At 37.4% G+C, this 25,353-nt stretch overlaps 1 protein-coding gene across 1 annotated transcript in view; it reads right to left on the reverse strand.

Moving 5' to 3' along the window:
• LOC127630986 (transmembrane protein 132C-like) overlaps positions 1-25,353 on the reverse strand; it is a 345,492-nt gene that overhangs the window by 114,154 nt on the left and 205,985 nt on the right. Inside the window, exon 3 of the mRNA XM_052108916.1 lies at positions 22,594-22,737. Coding sequence (XP_051964876.1) covers positions 22,594-22,737 — 144 coding nt within the window. The remainder of the gene's footprint in view (positions 1-22,593; positions 22,738-25,353) is intronic.

Below are 25,353 nucleotides of genomic sequence, written 5' to 3' on the forward strand. Positions count from 1 at the left end.
AACTTTACTATTTAAAAATGTATTAGGACAATTGCTGGTTGTCAAATGAAACTTATTAACAGTTAAAGGGATAGTTCATCCAAAAATATAATTCTGTCATAATTGACTCAACATAATGTTGCTTCAAACTTGATTGATGATTTTCTTTCTTACGCAGAACAAAAAAGGACATGTTTGAATGAATATTGCGATCCTTATCAATACAATGAAAGGGATAGCGCCTCTTATTAAAGTTTGTAAAAGCAGAATTAATACGGCTTTTGCATTATACAGTATATAAGACAATCTGAAGGTGTCTCCATTTAGTCATTTAGCAGACGCTTTTAGTGATGGGACCACCAGGCATCGCTCGTTCAGGGAGTGAGTTGAAGGCATGAAGGCATCCGACTGACTCAGTTTTGGTGAAAGAACACTGTATTTAAGTAATTTGTCAGTGAGAATCTTGATGTCATTTACACGTTCATTAGTAGTTGAAAGAAGCTTGTGCATTTCACACCTTTTTAAAATGAAAACTTTATTTGTATTTTTAGTTATTCAAACAAGACCCATGTTAAATAGAATATCCAATTGGCTTCTGAATATGTTGGACAAGTGAAATAAAAGCCTTGTTTTAATATTCATCAGATTCTGTTAAATGATTCATTTATTGTAAAACCTTTCGTAGCAGCGTGTACTGAGAGCGGGCTGAGTACTATTAATTATACTATTATAACGAGCCCAGGGCACAAACCAAAGATGCTCTCACAGGGACAGACAGACAGACAGACAGACAGACAGACAGACAGACAGACAGACAGACAGACAGATAGACAGACAGACAGACAGACAGACAGACAGACAGACAGACAGATAGACAGACAGACAGATAGATAGATAGATAGATAGATAGATAGATAGATAGATAGATAGATAGATAGATAGATAGATAGATAGATAGACAGATAGTCAGTCAGTCAGTCAGTCTCTGTGAATATTCCACTGCCTCCAGAAGGGCAGGTCTGATAACTGCATTGTATTTCTGCTTATCTCATCAGGTTGTAAGAAAGCATTCAGTCTGCCATTATTACAGTATATGGATGGTCAGAACAGAAGCAGACAGATAGTAGGGCAGCCAGACTTGGCACATCACAAGAAGGACTATAATTTCTGTTTGAATTTCCATTAATCTCAAGGGCAGTTGCTTGGCTGGTGCATTTCATCTTTGCTCATGGACACTTCCAGGTTTTTTTAACCTATCACAATTATCACACTGAAGCCACAGGAAAAAAAAACGCTTTGACAACATTTATTATCTGGCATCCTGCCAGTGCATGAGCTGTGACGTCAAAGGCAGCAGACAGGGGAAAATGTAATGTTGCCTTTAAGTGGCATCGTAATTATATCATAATTATGAGTTACAAGCACATGAATGACCAAGCAAGGTCGTATTTATCTTGATGATACCCATGTTGCCGAGATATTGCTGTGCTGACATTCAATATGGTGGACAGCAACTATACAGTTATTCATTTTTTTAAATGATTTCAATTTCAGTGTAATATTTCACTAATTTACCTGATTACATATGACAGATCATATTTTTAACAAATGTGAAGGTAATGACACACCACTTATAGTTTGCTTTATACAAATTAATTATTAATTTGTTAGACACCACACATTAATAAATCATATAGTTTGTACAAAATGGGTGTTGTTTTCATTTATACTTCTCAACTTCTCAACTCAAACATTGGAGGTTCCAGGTGCTTTTGAAGGCAGCAATAGTAAATTTTACGGCAAAAAAACAAAAAAAAGTGAGCAATGATAAAACATCTTATATAATATTTAAACATTGATATACTGCTTGCAATACATAAATAAAAAGTCAGAATACATGGCAATAGTTTTAAATGGACGTCAATAAAGAAAACTTTTTTTTGTTTTGTTTTTGTGTAGTTACAGCATCTACCAGCAGAGGCTAACTGGACTATACTTATCAGACAAACCATGTCCACTTGGTGCAGCACATCCTGACCACCTGTTTTTCCACTTATTGTGTGTGTGTGTGTGTGTGTGAGAGAGAGAGAGAGAGAGAGAGAGAGAGAGAGAGAGAGAGAGAGAGGCAAAGAAGGAAAGGATAGTATTGCTGACAGATTTTAGTAGAAAAAAACCCTCAAGATGTGGGGCAGAGATAAGTCAAAGCAGTTGGGATAAGAAAGAGAAAGTGTGTCCTTTCTTAATGACAGTGTGCATTGGAATTCAACCTCAGTTGGCATGGCAACACTGGCAAGAGGGCACACACAAAGACTCATTGACTGGGGCCCCTGTGCATCAAATCAATGGCTGCACTACAGACTGGAAAAAAAATAAAAATAAAATGAAAATAACAGAGAGAAAAGAACTGCAAGCACAAAGTGAATAGCGGGGGAAGGTTAACTATCACCCTGTCAAATAAACCGGAGATTGGGTGGTTCGGGCCTCCGCTTGAGAGGCTGGCCCATTTCAGAAGGGGATAAACTGCGAAAAGCAGAACAGAACGTGTAATTTATCCCATAATAATAGCCGATTAGATGATGCATTTTCAGTAGCCAGCAAGGTAACCAGACTAAAATGCCCTGGTAAAGACTGGTAGGTGTAGTTTTCATCATTGTCTTTATCAAAATGAAAGATTACAGCTCCTTTTATTCCAGACAATAATGATAGGTATAACAACAGACTGAACTGACCTTGGAGCATCTCTGCAAGAGTTTGCATGTTGTCTTATTACACTGATTACGGCGTTTATAGATAATAGAGATTACTGTGTGGGTTTTTCTTGATTGGCTAGGATATGGCAGGCTATGAGTCAATGGGTCTTCAACTATAAAAGACCACAAATAAGCATTAATACAGCCCACATCACTGTGGGAGTTAAAGAGTGATAGTGTGAGACTCTGAGGACAAAGAGTGAGAAAGAGAGAAACAAGAAAACACACTGAATAATAGAATAATTATGAGGGGTTTTATTCCCCTAAAAATCAATGAACTGCAATCAGGGTTTAAGTAACCGAGTTGGCAAAAGTCTACAGCAGTAGCATTAATGCAAGGGAGCAAACTTAAGGTCAATCACACTGATGGTGATTTACAGTGGCAAAGTGGCCAGAAGTCCTTTATTTTCAGATGCAGGGACACAAACACTTGTTCTTTGTTAAAGGGATAGTTCACCAAAAATGAACATTCTCTCATCATTTACTCACCCTCAATCAATCCCAGACTTGTCTATGACTTTCAATTAAGATTTCAAGTAAGACAAATTAAGATTTTTAGAAGAATAATTCAGCTATTTAGGCCCACGCAATGCAAGTGAATGGGTACCAACATTTTGAAGCTAAAAAAAGTATATAAAGGCACCATATAAGTAATCCATGAGCCTCCAGTGATTAAATATACTGTATATCTTCAGAAGCAATATTATAGGTGTGGGTGGGAAACAGTTCAATATTTAAGTTATTCTTTATTATAAATTCTCCTTCCATCGCAGTAGGTGGCGATAAACATAAACAATGCAAATTGATAAAAAGAGGAAGAATGTGAAAGTGAAACTGAAAGTGCAGATTTATAGTAAAAAAATACTTATATATTGACCTTTTTCTCATCCACACCTATCATATCACTTCTGAAGACGTGGATTTAACATCTGGTGTCATATGGATTACTTTTATGCTGCCCTTATCTGCTTTGTAGCTTTAAAGTTTGGGCCACCATTCACTTGCATTGTGAGAACCTCAAAGCTGAAATATTCGTCTAAAAATCTTCATGTATTCTACAATGGAAAGAAAGTCAAGAATATCCGGTTTTGCATGAGGGTGAGTAAATGACGAAATAATTACATTTTTTTGCTGTTAACTATTCCTTTAAAGGTATAGTTCCCCCTAAAATGAAAATGTTGTCAACGTTTACTCACCCTTGTTTACCTTATATAACTGTGCTGATTAATTATGCAGAACATATTAAACATGAGCATATACAAGAACTTGTTTGGAAATTTGCAAATACAAACCTCAAAACAACATCTCCCCTTAAAATCTGTATTTTTCTCATTTTTCTAAACAAAAGAAAACACAATTCTCTCATGAATTGTTTCTTTCTCTTTTACATGGGTAACTAAAGGCTCGACAGCATTAAAAGCTTGAGAAAATATTGAGTCCATAGACAACAGCCAGCGTTATTTGAAGCTATGAAGCGCAAATGATTATTTTCTGCTGTCTTGTCATAGACCAATATTCATTTCCAGATTGATTGAGGCGTGAAATCAGTAGCAGTATGTTGAATTTCCTTTAGCTAGAAATAGGTTTGTGCTTACTGATTTTCAAAACACTGTCCCCAGTGGGCAAAGGCTAAAGTGTTGCTGGGCTTATGGATGGTGTGAGCTCCATTTTCTGGGTGCAATGCCTACAGAGGGGTGCCAGAATCGAGTTTTGAAGCTAGTTGTTTTAAGCTGTACAGGCTGCAATACAGGGAAGAGGAATACATATTTTATAAACTGAATCCCCCAATCCAAACCCCACACCTAAACCTAACCATCAGTGGAGTAAAAATGTAACCTTAGGGATAGGGTTGCCACTTTTGAAGGTTGAAAATAAGGGACACTTTAAGGATAATTTTTTAAGTAATTTTATTTTATTCTTATTTTTTTCTATTCACCTTTACTTGTCTTTATGATTGTATTTATACATTGTTTGATCTTATAATAAGTGCTTTCTCTCTCTGGAAAACAGTAATAGGAAACTTTATATCACAGAGAATAAAAACAGCAAGTGGGAAAAGTTAGTTTCAGGTACGATGTTCATTTATGGTTTCATGGTTCATCTAGTGTGTAAGGGACCGTCTTAAAGTCCACAAACTGCACTAAAACGCCAGTTGCATCCAAACATTCATTCAACTTGCATATTCTTAAACTTAAAAAAACACTGTTGTTTAAAAAACTAAATTATAAAGGTTCCGGTTGCTGCCAATAGAACGATTTTCCAAGTATATCCAATTATACGGAAACAGTTTTCAATTATTTTAGACAAAAACATAATTCAAATTCATCAAGATGTAATGTTTACATAAAAAATGTTGTAGCAGGCTGCCAGTGGTGTGAATGATTTATATATTTTTATCTTATTGAATGCTGTACATATATAATTTCGCATCCTGGGAAAATCTCACCTAGAGTAAGTCAGCATATCTAATAGCAGCCGTCTACAAATTTTACAAGACGAGAAGAATATCTTGGTAAAATTTGGCAATACTTTTTTCTAAAATAATTGAATACTGTGCTTCAAATGTAGAAAGTGAACCATCACGCCGGCAGTCTACTACAACCTTTAGAATGTGGAAATGCTTTTTTAATAACAGTGTTTGTTATGTTTGATTATGCAAGTCAACTGAATGAATGCTTGGACATTGAAGTTTTAGCGTAGATTGTGGATTTTTGAGATTTGTCCCTTACACACCAAAGATGAACACCATACCTAAAACTATCTTTATTCCCGCTTACTGTTTTTGCGCTCTGTGTTATAAAGTGTCCCATCAATGTTCTATTGAGTGACAAACAACTAACAATTTTCAGTAATTTTGAAGTAATCATGCAAGTGGGCAGAGAAACAGTCCTGAGGAAAGGACTAGGTATTCTCCACACAGCCAAATAGGTGAGACGCTATGGTACCTATCCTTTCTCTTTCGACTGAATTGCTGTTTTGTTTTCGGATTTGCTCTTTTGTTTTCGGATTTGCCATTGTGTTTCTGAATTGTTATTTTGTCTTTGGATATGCCGTTGTGTTTTTAGATTTGTTGTTTGCCACTGTATTTTCCACACTACTGATCCAACACACTTCTGGTCACACCACAAGGGAAGGGAAATACACTTGAGAAGATGCAAACAATGTCTGATGGGAAATGGCACTCATCGGTGAGTTGGCATAATGTGGGCAATCCTGGGCTACTTTAACTCTTGGAAATAACATGCTAACTTCCCCTGTGATCATGTTGCCTCTTCAAACACTTGGAGTACTTGTGAAACAACAATAGTTTAAGAACTCATAAGGCTGGACAGCACAGATTTACAGGTTTTTTTTAACTGCATGTCAAACCATCAGTGGAGCAATAATTTAATGTTAGAGGGGAAAATGCAGCCTCCGAACTGTACTCTTCACAGATTATGCGAATACGATGACTTCCTGGTTTCAATGTGGGATCTGAACCCGGGTCTACTACACTGCTGGTGCAATGCACTTCTGGTTGCACCAACGGAAGATAAACACACTTGAGAAGATGCAAAAATGTCTAATGGGACGTGCCCTTTGACAATGAGTCAGCATAACATGGAACTCTTGAAATCAACATGCTGACTTCCCTTGTGATCATGTTGCCTCTGCAGGCACCTGGAGAACTTGTGAAGCAACAATAGTTAAAAACCTCACAAGGCTGGACAGCACCATTTACAGCAACCCCACTAAAATAAATAAATAAATAGTAAAAATATATATGTTTTGATCTAACATAAAGACAGAAAGTTAGAGGATAATTCATTCAGTTTAGAATGGACAGTACCATAGCTGTGGAAGTCTAATGCCGTTTGGGTTCACCCTTCACACTGAAGCAATGCAACAGGCTACTGAAAGGACACAGGGGATGATTCAAATAAAGTATTAACAAGTCTGCAAGTGCAAAGAACAGCAAGACCTACAATTAGACAAGCTGTTCCATTCTTGTTTACAAGCTTGCATTAATCACACATGAGGCTTGTAAAGCTGCCAGTTTCTTCAAGCTCAGGGTGTACAACAGGCACCTAAGCACCACTGCTGTTACCTGACAAACAAATGCAGAAGACTGGTTGGTTCACTTAGTTTAGATTAATACTGTATGCAGTTTATGTATGGCATCGCTCTCTTTCTATGTGTGTGTGTCACTTTCTCTCCTAATCACACTTTGCTTTGTTTTTCATCCTTTGTTCACCTTAAGAAGTTTAGTCCCCTAACTTATGTTGCTTATTTTTAATTTACCTTTCTCTGTCACTCACTTTTGTGTATGAAGGCAAGTGTGTGCGCGTGTTTGTGTGTGTGTGCGTGCAGTTGCATACCTTTATACTCTCCTGCTTTTTACGCTAATGAGTTTTCCTGCAAATTACAACTGGGTTAATTATGTACACAGGCTTGTTTGTCGTCTATAAGGGGAAAACATGTTCAGACATTTTAGATTAAATAAACCACAGCAGGGTTTAAAGGTTTGACAGAAAATCTGGTATTTCAATTCTAATCACCAATTAGAAATGTAAATAATTAAAATCATTATTTTAATAAACAGAAAAGTGTATTGTTTTTTGAAGAAGAAAACATTATGATGTAAAATGAATAAGAAATACAGTATTCAGAAATCTGCATTATTTTTGAGTCACCAATCAAATAAACATTTTTAACTCCATTGTACAAACGGTCAGATTTCCTTTCTAACATGGAAGCACACAAGATGATCTTTGGAACATCGCCAAATCACCCTTGATAGCATGCATCATCAGGTTTTACACAAATTTGTGGAGTCCAGCCAGCTCAAGTACATGCAGCCATTAAAGCTAAATGTTATTTTTTCAATTAAACTCTTCGCTAATATTGTTAAGGTGAAAACAGGAAAAATGCAAACTAGAAACTTTTTCACAAGTGGATGTAGACTTCTGAGCACCACTGTATGCACCAAATATTACCATGTACAGTAGGGGGAATTTATTATTTTCAATGATTGGGCTCAGATTAAGAATAGTCCTAGCTTTCTACAGATATGCACTCAGAACATGCACAGAGAAAAACCTGAAGAAGGCATATGCACACTCTGTACCAGGAAGGCTTGCCACAGAATTGAGACATTGATTTGTAATTGGAGGCATTCAGTCATGAAATTTCTGGACTAATTAAAGAAAGTGAACTTAATGACAACATTTACATATTCTTCCTGTGAGTATGCCTGCTCCACCAGCGAGCATTAATCACAGTCTGCATCCACAGAAACAGAGTGGAAAATCAACAGCGGATTAATATATCAACATTAGGGATAAAGTAATAGGATATTTGTGAGTGCGTGTGCACATCTGTGTGTTCGGACACGTTGTTGGTAAAGACATTTCTTAGTGGGGGTTGGAAACCTTAGGCTCAGGTCATTGGCATGAGGGAAAATATAGAGAGTTTATTTAAGTCAATTGCATCTGCATGAAAATCCTTTCTATCAGGAAGACTTGCAGTGAAATTGAAGATGACATTTATTTGATGAATATAAAACAGAAAAGTAATGTCTCTCTTTGGCGTAGGCCCCGTCTGGCGGTCCGAAGAAGTTGTACTCGGAACCGTCATATCCTGCCGGAGATAGGAGGCAGGGGCGAGGAGCCTACCCCCGTGCAGGACGGGACTCAACTGGTGGTGGTGGGGTGGTGGAGGTTGAGTTGTTAACACACTGAAACAGCAATGTGATAGATTGTGAGCAGACTTATAGAGTAACGGCTTACATGTGATTGGCTGGGAATTACCCAGCGAATGGTGCGATGATGTACAGCTGCTGGTCTTCCCGCTAGAACTACGCTGTGCTTACATTTCTTGCAGTAATAATCCTGTCACACAGTCTTTATTGATAAGTTATAAGCTGTATGGGAAGTCAAATGCTTTAAAAGTGCTATGAAACTGTACCACCCAACTGACTAGGGATGGAAACAGAGAACAGTTCTTCAGATTTGTTAAACAGAAGATTGTAACCAAATGATTTTCACAATGTTCAGTTCCAGAACTGTACTAAAAGACTGAAATGAATGTGATGAGAAAGACACATTCTCAAAGAAAAAAAAAACACATTCTCAAATTTTGCCATATACAACTCAAAATGAACAAATTATCATTACTGTGTTATGTGTACTTATGGCTGTCAGACAATATCAGTCTTACTCCAGATTCACATATACTCCATCAGCGGCGCATCAGCATTGGGCTTTCACACTTGCGTCTCTGCGTGGAAAATTGTGTTCTTTCTGGGATCCAATGTCAAATATTTCATTTTAAAATGGCTTAAATTACCTACAAATATATTTTAGAGAGGGGGTAATAGTTCATAATTTCTTTATTCTTGTAAGTTCATGAGTTGGAGGAGCATACATCACAATGCTGATGCTAAATAATTTGTGACCGATCACGGAAAGTAGGGACACAAGTCGGTTTTGGGGCATTTTGAGTTATTCACATATTCTGAAAGTGTAGTCTCCAAGCTTTCCAACGATTTGTAACACATGGAAATCTGACAATATTTGGAGAAGTTGTGGCCATTTGAAGGTGGGCACTCAAAAAGCTAAAAGGGTAGAAACGGCCTCAAAAGATTGTGCAGTTCTCACCTCTCTCTGCTGCTGGGAGTGACAATAGGGCTCATTTACATCTCATTTAGATAAGCCATACCCCTGTAAAGCTCCCCTGTAAAGCACAGGGGAGCAAAAAGGTCAGGAAAATGTGCCATCAAAGAAAAAAAAAAGTTTGCAAACAGGTAATAAATAAATGTCTCTTAGCATCTACCGATAAAACTGTATAGGCAACTCTTATGTACACTGAGTGCTTTTCATACAAGAATGTAAAACTAAATTCAGGTGGTTGGTTGATAAAGTGACATTCCACTTTCATCGTCGCTCAGATCGTCTTCAGAATCAGTGAACGCTTGTTCATAAGCATCCGGCTTGTCGAAGAAGTACTTCAAAACATTTTCGTTGTAACGGCCACGGTTCAGCTCGTCTCGCGACATTCTTTGCGGCGTCCATCTTCATTGAATTTTGATATCAGATAGAGCCGGCTAGAGCGCTGCATAATAAGTAGCCACGCTGTTGGGGCGAGGGCAAAAGCGCCGGCGGCTATTCAGTACGGAAATACACACAGACAATGATACGCCCCTACTGCATGCTAGAATCTCCGAAAAACAAGCCGATTTCAACCTCAAAATGTACGCTTTTAAATATACCAATACTGTTATCTCAAACATGGAGAGGCTTCTTCATGATCTCAACTAACAGATTCTGCAAAAAAGTGGAAATCACCAATTTTGGAAAAAAACACTTGTTTCTCATTTTGCTCACAAGTTGTGCTGCCGACTTTTGTCACTGGTTTCCGTGACGGGTCACATTTGCTTAGACAATAAGTGCACTGTAAGTCGCTTTGGATAAAAGCGTCTGCCAAATGCATAAATGTAAATATGGACAATGCCTCGCTCACACGCCGCTAACAGAGTAAACATGAATCCGGCGTAAGGCGCTGTTTATGAGTGGGACGGGTGTACCTACCACTTTTTGCCTTTGCCAATTGTTTCCCTACCACTTTTTGAAATAGATCTCATCAGGTAAGTGTCAAATGCAGAAGAAACATCTCCAGTTCATGAGCAGGAGTTTCCATTTCGTTCATGTGTATTATAATATGTGGCGATTCAATACTAGAGGTTGTTCTAATGAGTGCTCAGAAGTGAAGGCAACTGAGACTTGTCCTCCGCCACCAGGATTGAGGTGATTAACCACGCCACCACGAGGACCTAGTAAGTAGTGTGAATTGGGCATGTCAAATTGGGGAGAAAAAAGGGGATACAAAAAAAAGAGTGTCATTGTACTGAATATTGCACAGTGATTCCAAGAAACCTGACACTAAAGAGTTGCCAACCTCACATTAGAGGATTGTTGGCACTTCACATTGCACAAAAGACCATAATGTTTCACATTTTAACGGCCACAATTGGCCATCAAGGTAGTGACAAAACACACACATCCACACTCCCACGCTAACAGGCTTTGCACACACTTCCTCATCAATTTCTCCAGGATAGTGGCAGCACCTGAACTGCACTTGGGCTGACAAAAATTGTTTCTGACAAAGCCAGTGCCAAGGGAAGCCATTTCTGAGCCCTATCTTCCTTCTTTTAGTTCTGTTTCCACTTTTTTCTCTCTGCTCCCTAACCATTCTTTTCTCTTTCTTTCTCTCTCACTCTTCTAGCTCTAAACCACCTGTTGCTCCCTGTAATGCTTTCCCATTTTCAGGGCTCTGCTTGTCTTGAAGAAGATTGCTTTATCCACAGGTCCCAGATAAAGTAAATTGCCTTTGTCTGCTTTTGAATGCATGGCATGAGAGACCCTGGAGGGAAATATGATCAGAAATGATTGAGTGAGCACTGAAAGCAACACATATGCAAACACCCACACCCACATCTGCGTGCTAATATGCATGCGAGTGTGCAACACCATGCTGGGTCCATTTTAATCAGCAGTTTATTTTGATGCCACAGTGATAATACAGCTCACAGCAGGCACTAACAAACACATACACAGGTGTTTAAAATGTCTTTGATTGAAAAAGTGGATCAGTAATGAAAATTAGTTTTGAGTCCTTTGACTTCATACACAGCCATTATTGTTTGGACTTGACATAAATTATGGTCCTCAGAAAGCTATAAATGAAACGGACAGAACTTTCTCATTTATAGTAAATTAAGCCTAATATGTCTAATGCACACACATAAAATGACTGTAATTAGAGTCTATATGAGGGACATTTTTTCCATCTTCTATACTGTAGCACATGCAGCAGTGGTACGTGTAAAAGTATAAGGGAAAGGAGGAGAGAGAACCGGCTTGACAAAATAAATAATATTTGAATGAAGAACTGAACCAAAAGACAAACACACAGACAGGTGTCGAACAGCTGTCCGTAACACTCTCTCTGTCCCACTGCCGTCTCCAGTCGGCCCTTATCCCTCTCGGGCTAATCAGCCCAATTAGGGGCCGGGTCATGATTCCGCATGCCCTCCGCCCTGCCATAGTATGGTATTTGTTTTACTTGGGGCTGTCAATCGATTTAAAATTTGAATTGCATTAAACATTTGATCAGACAAAAAGTGGCATCAGAATATATTTATTTCCATATTATTGAACCAAACTGGTCTTATAATGAAAACGTGACTCTATGTACATTTCTGCAAAACTTGTTATACGTGTCTCCAGGTTCAATTCCCTGCAGTTTCCAGGTGAAATTGCACTAGAGACACTAGAGGCATTGCAGCAAATGTGTGTTTTATTCACTCAAATCATGACTTTAATGGCTGATTATGACTTTTTAAATACATATTTTTCTCTCTAGTACTCAGACCTGCTATTTTATGATATCGACACACTTTTACTCTAATGCATCTTTTGAAAAACAATACATTTTAATGCTTGTATTACAGCTCACCTGATAGGGCATTGGATTTAGATTTGGAGGACCACAGTTCAAGTCCAGTCAAGAACTCAAGCTGACAAGTGAAAAGCAGCACGAAATGATGTGGTTGCTTCAGAAAATTAGCATTTTTAATATTGCTTCTGCATTTTAAACTCTATTGTATAGGTTTGGGCATTGATCTGGTAAGGATGTCTTTTTAACGTCTCCTATATATAAATTAAAACACTAATGGTTAGGTTTAGGCATTGGGTTGGTATGGATGTCTTTTTTAAACATCTCATTTATATTTTAAATCACTATTGGTTAGGTTCAGGCAAAAGATTCAGGTTAGGAGGCATGTTTAAAAAAAAAAAAAGTCCTTCACCTTAAATCTGCATCCAAAAATGATAACATTGTACTTGCGCTTGGCGCCCCCAGCTGGACTTTTCATTGGAAAACTGCAGCCAAACGTGTTATACAGCATGTACTTGATTTTAACTTTAAAAATGTTGTCATGTTCACTTAAATTTCATGAGATCAGGCTGTACTGAACATAAGCCTATCATTGACCTACAGTTCAAAGCAATTAATTTTGCAATTGAATTTGTCAATCCATCTGAGTTAGATTTATTATAAGGGTTTCCTTAGGACCCGTCAATGATCACATGCATCAGACAAATGCTTTTAGAGCACTTTGGTTGCATTGTGTCAGAAAGACAGCGCTTTTAGGCGCGGCTGTCGTCCGGTAGAAGGTGGAGGAATGGCCGAGGAACAAGCTACGCCGTATCGGAGAACTGGCGAGTAAGTGTTTTTTTTTTCATCTCTCTGTCCTCTCTCTCTCTCACTGCCGATCCGTGTTGGCCTTTTCCTTCTCGTTTAAATTTTACAGTGTTTTTTTTGGGGGGTACTACACTGTTACAGGAAGCATCCCCCCCCCCCATTTTTATTATTTCTGTTTCCCTCCCCTTGTCCCCTAGACGGGGATGACCTGCCAGCAGACGGGGCGAAAGGCACGCCCCTCCCCAGGGAAAGAGGTGGGGGTGTATGTCATGCCGGGGTCCCCAGCCTGAGAGAAGGAGGAAGGAATGGGACAGGGTGGAGGGAGGGGCCGGGTCGTGATTCTACACACCCGGTCCCTTATCAGGCTAATCAAGCCTCCGAGAGGGATAAAGGCCGACTGCGGAGGATGATGCGGGAGAGAGAGATCGTTTACGGACATGTCCGTCGTGTGTGTGTGTGTGTTTGTCTTTTGTTTAAGTTACTCTTTAAAATATTATTTATATGCACAAGCCGGTTCTCACCTCCTCCTTTCCATTGAACTGCGTTACATTCATTTATAAGTGCCAAAATTGTTAATTGTGGTGTAAATGACGCCACTCGAAATGACACCAACCGAAGGACAGTTGTACTTTAAAATTATATATGAAAAGGATGTAGAAGTTTTTAATGTACTAATAATTTTATGATGGATTTTCAAATTTAAGACTGAAAATTTGAGTCTGGGACAAAGTTAAATTAATAAAATCCACAAACACAAAACATTCATTATAATAAAAGTCAACCCCTGGGACATAAAAGTGCCCAAAGTTAAATAAACAACCATATATGATTGAATATACAGCAGTTCTTCACTACTTAAGATATACAGTATTTTAAAGATGTTGATCATGAATAACGTAACACTACATTCCTGATGGCGGTCACTCAGCTCTTCTTCCTGAGGGCAGCATATGGTTTACTCAAGACGGCCTGCCTGTTTGCTCCTTTATTTTGACTGTAATGCAATCCTGTGCCGTGCTTCAGTGGCCCTGAAATAGGCCTGCACGTGGCCGCTGGTCTGTGTCTTTTGACTTTCCGTTGCAAATCATCCAAACTTTACGACACTAATAACCGTGAAGAGCTAATGGAGACAGATGAGCAAGAGTGTGCTTATGACAAAAGTTTAGTTGAACGATTCGAGACATCTCCCCCCAAGTTATTAATTTGCCCCAGGACACAGAGTAAAATAGTTGACCTGACGCATTGGTGATGTCCTGTAGTTTTCCGCATATATGTGTACCTCTATCAGAACCATGCCAGAGCTCAAACCCACAAGATAGACTTAGTTTAAAGTAATGGTTCACCCTCTTGTCACCCTCATAACTTTCTTTCTTTAGAGGAACACAAAAATATATTTTGCAGAATGTTCAGGCTGCTCCTTTCATCAACGACCTTTTACTGGAATGGTTTTGCAAAATTATGAGAATTAAGTCATAGCATTATGATATTAAAAGAATAGTTCACATAACAATAAAAATTCACTCATCATTTACTCTCCCTCATGCCATCCCAGATGTGTAAGACTTTCTTTCTTCAGCAGAACACAAATTAAAGTTTTTAGATGAATATCTCATAATGCAAGTTAATGGTCATCAGATCTTTTTAGCTCCAAAAATCACATAAAGGAGACATAAAAGTAATCAATATGACTTTGCTTATATCCATATCTTCAGAAGCAATATAATAGGTGTCGGTGAGACACAGAACAATATTCATGTAAATACACTTTCAAAGTGCACACCATCACACGAGACACAGAGCTACTGAAGCTTTTAAAGGCAGACTCTCAGTCAGCAGAAGAGGCTGTGCTGTTTACAGTAATACAGCCAAATGGCAACGGGGTCCAGTGACGTCTTAGGGTTGGGCTCTAACCGGGCATGTGAAGTCAGCACTTTTGTCCCAGGATCGCTTGTGATTATTAAGATTAATCTTGTCAATTAAAATAAAAGTTATTTTAGCATGTGGAGGCGGAGGCAGAGAGAGGAGAGTGATTCATTGACTGCACAGTGGAGAAGAATTGTGTGGAGAGGGCTCATGGGGAAGCTCACTGCTCATTAAAGATGAATTATCACACATTGTGGTTTGGCTCCATCAGAATACAGTGTAAGTTTGCAGTAGTATCTGACATGTTCTGCAGTGGGAAACTGGGGGTGAAGGCAAAAGAGGGAGAGCTTTGTTTGGTGAACAGCTATGAGACATTAACAAGGGAGGAAGTAAAGTTTTTTTTTGCAGAAAGTTTTGAGTATTTTTTTTAAATACCAGGGACAAAACGTCCCTATTATCTGACAGATGCCGCTGAAATATACGGAAGCTCAAAGAGGCCTTGCGTTATTATAATTTTTTTGTCTCGTTTTCTCGTGATCTCGACATAACAAAGGTAGTTTTCTTGTGATCATGACTTAATTTGCTCGTGATCTCGACATAACAAAAAGTTGTTTTCAATAAGTCTATCTGGAGGCAACAGCTAAATGCGCGCTGTATGAAACTTTTTGTTATGTCGAGATCACGAAAAAAAATTAAGTCATGATCGATCACAAGAAAACATGGAAAACCCTGTTGAGAGGCATCTGTGGTGACCACAACACATCTGGACACCTGCTGCAAGGGGACTCCGGTCCGCAGAAAGCAGAGGTCTGTCCAAGGGTTGAAAGTCTGATGGCAGGAGGGGGTGATTGTCACACGGTATGTGCCATGGCGTCATGCCCATCTCGGGACTCGAATCTGTAGCCAGTGCTGAAGCAGTCTCATATGCATCAACTCGAGCGGCGCGACCGTGGCTGAGGATGCCATATGCCCCAGGAGCCTCTGGAATTGTTTTAGAAGAACCGTCACGCCGGGCTCGAAGAGAGCGTTGTCAACTCTATGAGTCTAACTCTATGAGTCTAACTCCATGCCGAGAAAAGAGATGCTCTGAACTGGTGCGATCTTGCTCTTTTCCCAGTTGACCTGAAGCACTAGACGGCTGAGGTGCCTGAGCACCTGGTCCCTGTGAGTGCATAGTAACTCTTGAGAGTGAGCTAGGAGGAGCCAGTCATCGAGGTAATTTGAGTATGCGGATGCCCACTTCCCTTAGCGGGGCAAGGGCTGCCTCTGTGACCTTTGTGAAGAGAACAGAACAGAAAGCTACATGACCATTACCATGCACTATATTAGGCTACGGACAATTGGGTAATTTCAAATCCGGTTCTAAAAACTTTAAACTTACTTGAATTATGTTTACACAGATTTTTTTTATTATTTAGTTTTGTTTAATTCTGAAGAGTACTGTTCACAAAGAGAAAAGTTATTTACTTTTCATAGTTCATGGGTTACAGCACAGACAGCTGGCCTGTTACCTCAGAGTGTGGAAAATAATTTAAAATGATTTGTTATTTATCGCTTTCTATTTATTTTCTATACATTGTTATTTTTTGTGAACAGTTAATCTTGTTATTTAGTGTTCAAGTCAATCTAGGCAATTATATTATTCATAACCTGTTCTTCTAGTGTTCCAAATTGTTGAACCTATCAGTGATTTTTTTCTAATAATATTTTCCTTGATATGTGACATATAAGAGGTCATTGTACTATGAAAACATACTGTAAGTTTCAGAACTCAAAACTTCCTCCTTATTGCGAAAATAGCATTTTTTGAAACCAAGCTACCAAAATGAATAATTTTCTACTTCCTGCACATTGTGATGGCACACTGTTGTAAACATTTGCATCTGACCACCTACACAACAACACATCAACACCTACTATGCCTTATCATCACGGTATTCAAAATGGGAGGCACACATCCCCAGAGAGGTGCCAGAGCATGTCAGGCACTCGTGCCAATAACCAACAAGACAAGAGAATGCATGAAAATGCCAAAAGGGCGAGCCATGCATTTTCACACAGACAAGACAAAACACTAAACAGGGGTGTCATAGCTCAGTCACAAAGACAACAAAAACACAACAAACGTAAGTGGCTAATCTCTGACAGCAGACAAAGCTGCTGACTCTACACAAAATGTCCTGCTATCCTTCTCTCCTTCTTCCTTTTTCTTAAGTAATTTATTTTTTTGTCTCTGTATACATATTGCAATCACTTAAGCCTTCTTCTCCTCTCAGCCACCTTGTTACTCTCTCTCTCTCTCTCTCTCTCTCTCTCTCTCTCTCTCTGACAGAAGATTTTATTCTGCTGTAACACCTTTCAAAAATGACAGGTGAAAGGTGCCCACCGAAGGTAATAGCACGCCTAATCAAATTTCCCTGCCGAGAAAAGAATGAGAGAATGTAATAAAGGGATAGAGGTGGGAGCTGGAGCGAATCAACTTGCCCTGCCATCCATCCATTCCAAGACCTCATCCCTCCATCAGAGAAGGGGGGTATAAGAGAATATTGAAGAAAGCAGAATAGATGACAGGTCCAGCATGGTGATAGAAACTGATCAAACAAGTATTGAGAATAAAGTGGGAAAAATGGAAAGAAATAATATAACAATGGATTAGGTATTACTATATATTTAAAAAATGGTTTGGTCGTTGGGTTGTCTGAATGACTAATCAACAAGATGGTCTTAAAGGGCTAGTTCACCCAAAAATTTTAAATCTCTGCAGAACACAAATAGATTTTAGAAGAATATTTCAGCTCTGTATGTCAATACAATGCAAGTGAATGGTGACCAAAATTTGGAAGCTCCAAAATCCACATAATCTGAAACAAAGGACCATAAAATCGGCAGTCTGTCGGAAAAGAAAGATCAGTTGACCATGTGACTCTGAAAAGTTACTTCTAATTGGCGCAGGACTCCTTTGGGGATGCGGCCAATGTCAGTTCAAATGTTTCCAAACAAGAAGAACACATTCTCTTCTCTTGTCTCTTCTTCTTGCTCTTCCTCTTCTCCTCTGATCTTCTCTGGCTCTTGTCGCTGCTTCGGACTGGACTCTGCTCTCTGACTCTCCTCTCTGGAACTTTATGTTGCCATATAGGGTCCAAGAAAAACTCGAGTCTCAAAGTGCCGACGAGGAAGCATCACTCTCTACAGTTCACACACCCAACGGGATGAGAATTCCTCGCTTCAAAGACAACCTCATCATTCATACAGACAATCTGATTTTACAGAGGTCCAAATCATTGACAAAAACAAAATTTCGACCAAGACCCTAGAATCAAGCAACACAAAGAATGCTAGGAAACACCACAACATGCAAGTACATCTCCAGTATTGTGCTCAAACTGCTGGTGTATTAGTTAAATAGTTTGGGTAATCCGATGGCAAATCGATGTAGACTCAAATAAGGATAAATGTTCTTAAGGCATTGTCAACAGACTCCATAAAGTTCATTTTTACTGTATTGATCATTTATTTCACATTCTGTCACTCTACTCACCAACCTGTCTCATGTATATATTTGTTAGATTAGATTTAAGTTTGTCTGTATTCAAAGATAATTTGACTGTGGTATATTTTGATGAATAATCTCATCCCTGTTTTTAAAAGATTTCGCTTCAAAGCTGTACCTAAATACGTGTGATATTATTTTCAATAAGCCATGAGAACAATATTACTCAAATAAGTGAATTAATAATAATTCTCTTATTAAAGCTAACTCCTTACAATAGATATTGTGAGCGGATACAACAAGATGTTGTATTACGATTTTAATGGTGGAGAATTTTATTCAGACAAATAATCTAGCTATTTGTCATTTATCTAATTTATAATGGTTGTCAAATGTGACTAATTCCATTATACATTTCATTACATAATAATATAGAATAAGGACAGTTTAATTTAGTTCATAGCGCACATATTTAAGACCCTAAATTCCCTTACATATATTGGTGTGAGAAGACGAGCACTTTAACAGTTCCTGTCTAAATTTAGCATACGAAATACCCTACAGTATGGACCTACAGAGCTGAAATATTCTTTTTAAAATCATTATTTGTGTTCTGCAGAAGAAAGAACATTTCTTGGATGCCAGGAGTGTTAGTAAATCATGAGAGAATTTTTATTTTTGGGTGAACTATCCCTTTAAAGGAAATGCAAATTAGTGTGATCCAGTTCACAAAACAGATCTGGACTGTTTTTTTCTGAACCACCAATTACAAAAATAAATCCAATAAAAAAACATACTGCTCGGTTCTCGAATACTTGATCATTACTGAATGATCTGGAGGGGAAGATTGTCAGTGAATAATAATTAACATTTTGATCTGTTCCTCACACAATCATATGACTTTTACATTCATCGTTTTTATTTATTTTTTTATCATTCAACAACTAGATGAACAGTAGCGGATCCTAGCAAACTTTGAGAGCTGCATTTAGAACCAAACGTTCCAAACAAATTTTAAATGATTTATACTTGTAGCTTTGAATTTTGATATGGCAAAGGGGATATCTATATCTAGTGAGGCCCCATATGTATAAAATGTGCAATAGTTTACAGAGAATTAAAGTAAACAGAAAAGAAAGAAACATAAGACAAAGATGAATGGAAAATCATACTTTTTTTCAGAGAAAGTATAAGGAAGGCAGATGAAATAGACAAATGGATCAAACATACAAGCTCAGTGGTGCTCTTTTTTTCTTTTTTTTTCAGTAAGAAATGCCTATGCCATCTGGACAGATTAGTTCGGGCCGTCCCAATAGACCCAGATTAAAGTTAACATGCTTTATTTAGTCTGAAATTCCTGATCTTTCATCAATGCCAGACTGAATTAAGTAGAAATTTGTCATGTGACATGGCTAGGGACTCCCTATTACAAATGCAGCTGGGTAACTCGGTTAATATTCCATTCAATTTCACAATATCAGGTTAAGGCAAGGCAACAGCAAAATTCTATAGCACTATTCAGATGGTATTAGCTTTATAAACGATGTCTGAGTTGCTATTAAAAACAGCGGACTTCTGTGATTTTATGTACTGATTCAGACAGGATTGGGACCATAGTCTTAAGGAATATGGTGTTCTCTAGATTTGTTCATCACAAAACCCACTGAAATGAACAAGACTTATATAGGCCATGAATTATATACTTATAAAATTATGTATGTAATTATGGGAAGATACTAATTGACATGATATTGCTACCACAGCAGCCATTCTGAGCAGTTTACAGGATCTTGATCTCCTTATTAATTTTAAATTTCCACACTTAATGGGATGCCAGTGGTACTTGAACTGCTATATTACATTGAAAGTTATCACAAAGGTCTAAATCCATAATATTGGTGCATCAGGCAGTGCAACAAGATTTTAGCTTTGGTTACATTATTGACCATTAAGGTCAAAATAAACTGAGGAGAATTGATGTGGGAAAAAGATGAACAAATACTGCAATCACAGGTCACAAGATTTAGCTGAAAAATAATAACTATTGTTTTCTATAAATTTGATGGAGGTGGTGCATAAATCCAAAACAATTATATTTGCATTCGATTTGGGCAAATTAAAATCACAAATTTAAATAAAATCCTAATGGAAAACTAGTCCCATTTGTATAGGACTTTTGTGTTTCTTTGGAGTGATTTCTATTTCAAGTTTTTACTGGATTGATGAACATTTGGCATTTTGTGCAAATTGAGTAAATAAAATCGTATACACCCGTGTTCTTCAAAAATTCACCTTTTTTGATCCTCTGAAGAAATAACATCATCCAGGTTTCAAATGACATGAGGGAGAGTAAATGGCTTAACTTACATTTTCCTTTAAATAATTAACCCTGCACACCATTTTTGGACATGGTGAAACAGACCTTTGGAGCGGCATTTTTCAACAAATGGAAATCCTTTTTACAGCAGGGCATCTGGTGAAGTTCAGCCATAGACTTTGTTTCAACCTCTGACAGAAGATTGGGATGAATGAAAAAACTGCTTTGAAATCTATTTTTAACACTGCTTGTGTTTTAGCTCATGGCCACAGTTCCCTCAATCTACCAGTAATATATAAACATTTCTACATTTCTTTTATGATGGGAAATTTTAAGGGACCCTGGATTCACAGAAATGTACTCTTAAAATATTTTTTTTTCTTTCTTTCTTATTTTTTTTTTTTTTTGTTACAGGCTTCCAAACGTTTTGCTTGGCAGCCTGACTACTAGCGTTTCTAGGGTTATCCCAGAAAAACTTGATATTTAAAGATGAAAAGGAAATCCTTAATTGATGTGCAATTATTTGTCATTCAACAGTAATTTTCAGTTAGTTTCAGTAAAAAAAAGATATATATATATATATATATATATATATATATATAATTCAAATGTATTCTGCTATGGATAAATTACCAAAAGAAAAATAATAACAAACTCCCTTTAATTTTGTATTTGTTATACAGGCAAGGTGCATGCAGCTATGCAAAATGCTTTTATATGGGAGATTCATTCATGTGCTTCCATGCTGAGTTGCACTATAGCACTGAACTTAATCTTTTAAGTTTACAGACCTCCATCAAACCACATTTAATGCATAAAATTACACCTGTCAGTGCAGAGCCCAGTTCATTAATACTATTTCCAGATCTGTGGAGAAATGCGATTTAGAGCATGATAACACAAAAAGGCTGCACATCCACACTTAATTACAAGCAGCATGTTTTTTTCTTCCGCATCCATCAACAAGGTTTCCTATTTTTCAGATTAATTTGAGCATGCAAATTAGATTCGGAAATGGACGAAACAACTTTTAGCCCCCCTTGGATCACTGATTCAATATTCTAATGCAAATAGGAAGGGAAACGGAGATATGTTGTTAACAATTTCCTGTCAGCTAAGATTAAAATGTGAAGACAGGCATATAGTGTAAAAATAAAATTGCTGCTTTAGCCTAGATTAGTGTTAAATTGGTCCAAACACTCACTGGACATGTTTCTGTGACTTCTAACAACTTCAAAGTGACTTCCAAACCACACTATTAAGTCCATCAAATGGTATTAAAATCTTGCCTTTAATATTTCTGTTGATGTCCAGTCCTTGTTATCATAATCCCAATATTACTCTTTGATGAGCTGGGGAAATCTCGAGTCAACTCTTGTATTCTGTCTCAAAACATACAGTATTGAACATATTCTATACAGTGGCCACAAAAAGTATTTGGAGTCTTTTGTACTCTTAACTATGTGTATTTCACTGTTTCACTTACGTGTTGACAACTGTAAATTGTCAGAGTACATTTTGGCTTAATTTAGAACAATATATATACTCTTTTATCATTTAAAAGTGTGCTTCTGCTATATTTCTTTAAAATAATGCCATTTGGTCTGATATTTTGTTATATCATGCAACAACATTTTTTTATTTTGTCTCAACTGTCCAAATACATTTTGGACCCCACTGTATATGTGAACACACTGTATATTTTAGCAAAGCCATCCTTTCCTTACAGGAATAAAAAGTAGTCTCTAATCAGCTCCCCCCTTTTGTCCATATTTTGAGCCATAAGTTCATTAGCAGGCAAAGAACCAATTCCAAATATTACTTTGACATGCTATTTCACATGCCTGAGACAACAGCTATTTATGAAGCACTCAAAACATACACCACTGCATACGTGTATGTGAACTGAGAGGCTATCCTTGAGTTCCAAGAAATGTGAGAAAACTGACCTCTGTCCATAGCTGGACTCCTTACGGCGACAATGCAAGGTCACAACCCTATGACCTTCTGTTCTTACATCTTGACTAACCATCCAGAGTGTGGGGTTACTGGGTCGGGCACCAAGGAACGCCACGCCATCTTTTAACTTCACCCTGTAGTGTATAAAAAAAAACAAAGAAAAATTAAATATTACTGCAATGCAGTCTTAAAGTCACAGATGCATAAGAATCTGAAAGGTAAGTAAAAAAAGTATAATTTCCAAAAGCAGTTTTGGCATTACTGGGTATTTGTTTGGTTGAATTCTTACTAACCCTGATGTACATGATGGCTATTCTGCCATTCAATGGCAAAGCACAGTAACTACACATTTGTGACACATTTAAACCACACACAGGTCTGGACTTAGTGCAGGCCTGTCAATTTATTCCACACATGAATCAATGAATAATTTTTTAATAATAATGGACCACGCTTTGTGCATAGGGGCTTGAATTGAGAGAAAAAAAAGAAAAAAGAAGAGATTGAATGCTTTTAAGTTGATTTTATACACATGCAAGTAATGGGTCAAGCTGAAACAGTCAAACCCTTCAGTTACGGGTTGTCCACATACCATTGAGCCATGTAGTGTATGATTTAAAAATCCCAGTTTATACATCTATGTTTGACCCTCCACTTTCCATTACATAGCATTCACTCAAAGAAGCAGATTTACATAATATTGCACTACTTGAGTGTCAACCCCAGAGACCACTCTTCACAGGATCCATTGCTTTCTCCTATCAATCTGACCATTGTAAAAATGAGAGACTTATATGAAGCTGATTGAGTCCTGCAACTGTTTAAAGTACTTAAGTCTCTCTGTCTCTCGTCTATGGCCTACACTTGACCTACTGGATAACAATTCACATTGAGCTACCCATATAAAAGGCACCTGATTAAAACCTATCATAAGCTTTCATTTTTGCTAGCTCAAGAGCTCTCATAGTTGAGTAGTGCACAGTGGCAGGTTTTGTACCCATTACTTATGTTCTGACTAATCCACTTAGATAAATACAGAGCTAATATACAGACCAAAAAAGTGTTTTTGCTGTAAGCACTAGAAATACCTTTCATTACTTTAAGTTTAAAGACTTAAAGTTTTTTAGTTAAAAAATAAAATACAATTTATTTTATAAGACTGTGATATTCATTAAAACATCTCATTTGATGTTCTGTTTAAGAAAACAATATCATAGGGGTTTAGAGCAACATGAGGAAAATAATGACAGATTTCTATTTTTATATGAACTATTTATTTGTACTAGTGTACTATGACATCTCATATATATATATTGAATATATAGAAATTGGTTCTTTAATTCACCAAAGTGTCATTCAACTGATCATAAAGTATAGTCAGGACATTACTGATGTAAAAAACAGCACCATCACTATTTGAAAAAAAGGCATTTTTGATCCCATCTAGACAGATCCCATTTCCAGCAGCCATCACTCCAACACCTTATCCTTGAGTAATCATGCTAAATTGCTAATTTTGTACTAGAAAATCACTTGCCATTATATCAAACACAAGCTATTTGGGTCATTAAATGAAGCTTAACATTGTCTTTGTTTGTGTTTGTTTTTGAGTTGCCACAGTATGCAATAGACTGGCATGTCTTAAGATAAAAATGAGGTAAAAAATGAAACAGCTTTCTCTAGAAACTCATCAGTCAATCATTGTTTTGAGGAATGAAGGCTATGCAATGCCTTTCATACAAAAGATTTCATACAAAGGTGTACACTACAGTCTTCAAAAACAAAGGACAAATAGGCTCTAACAAGGACAGAAAGAGATGTGGAAGGCCAGATGTACAACTAAACAAGAGGATAAGTACATCAGAGTCGCTAGTTTGAGAAATAGACACCTCACATGTTCTCTGCTCACAGCTTCATTGAATTCTACCCGCTCAAACACCAGTTTCATGTACAACAGTAAAGAGAAGACTCAGAGGTGCAGGACTTATGGGAAAAATTGCAAAGAAAAAGCCACTTTTGAAACAGAAAAACAAAAAGAAAATGTTAGGTTGGGAAAAGAAACATAGACATTGGACAACAGATAATTGGAAAAGTGTGTTTTGGATCTTAACCCCATTGAGCTTTTGTGGGATCAGTTATAATGTAAGGTGCGTGAGAAGTGCCCGACAAGACAGCCACATCTATGGCAAGTGCTACAGGAAGTGTGTGGTGAAATGTCACCTGAGTATCTGGACAAACTGACAGCTAGAATGCCAAGGATCTGCAAAGCTGTCATTGCTGCCCATGGAGGATTTTTTGACACTTTGAAGTAGTTTAAGAAGTTTTGAATTTTTGTTTTCAAATTGTAATAGTACATTTTCACATTATTATTGTCCTGACTAAACATTGTGAGATCAGTTGAATGCCATTTTTGTGAATAAAAGTAAAAATTTCTTTCCATAAGAGCAAAATATCTTTTTATTTTTAGATGTATTATTTAATACTTTTGATGTATTTATTTATATGCAGACATGCAGTTAAAATGAAGTAATTTGATTATTAATTTCCACTGGTAAATGTCTTCCCTTGTAAGATTATAAAATAAGGTTCTAGACGAAAATTGCTTTTAGGTCAATTATAAAATGTACCGATTAATTTGATCTTTTCTTCATAACACATTTGTGAAACATTATAATAAGTAACCCTACAGTAAACCTTTTTGTGTTTTCGTGGTGACAGTTGTTTATATTTATTTTGAGCTGTTTCCAATG

The sequence above is a fragment of the Xyrauchen texanus genome, chromosome 37 (genome assembly GCF_025860055.1).
Source record: "Xyrauchen texanus isolate HMW12.3.18 chromosome 37, RBS_HiC_50CHRs, whole genome shotgun sequence".
NCBI lineage: Eukaryota > Metazoa > Chordata > Actinopteri > Cypriniformes > Catostomidae > Xyrauchen > Xyrauchen texanus.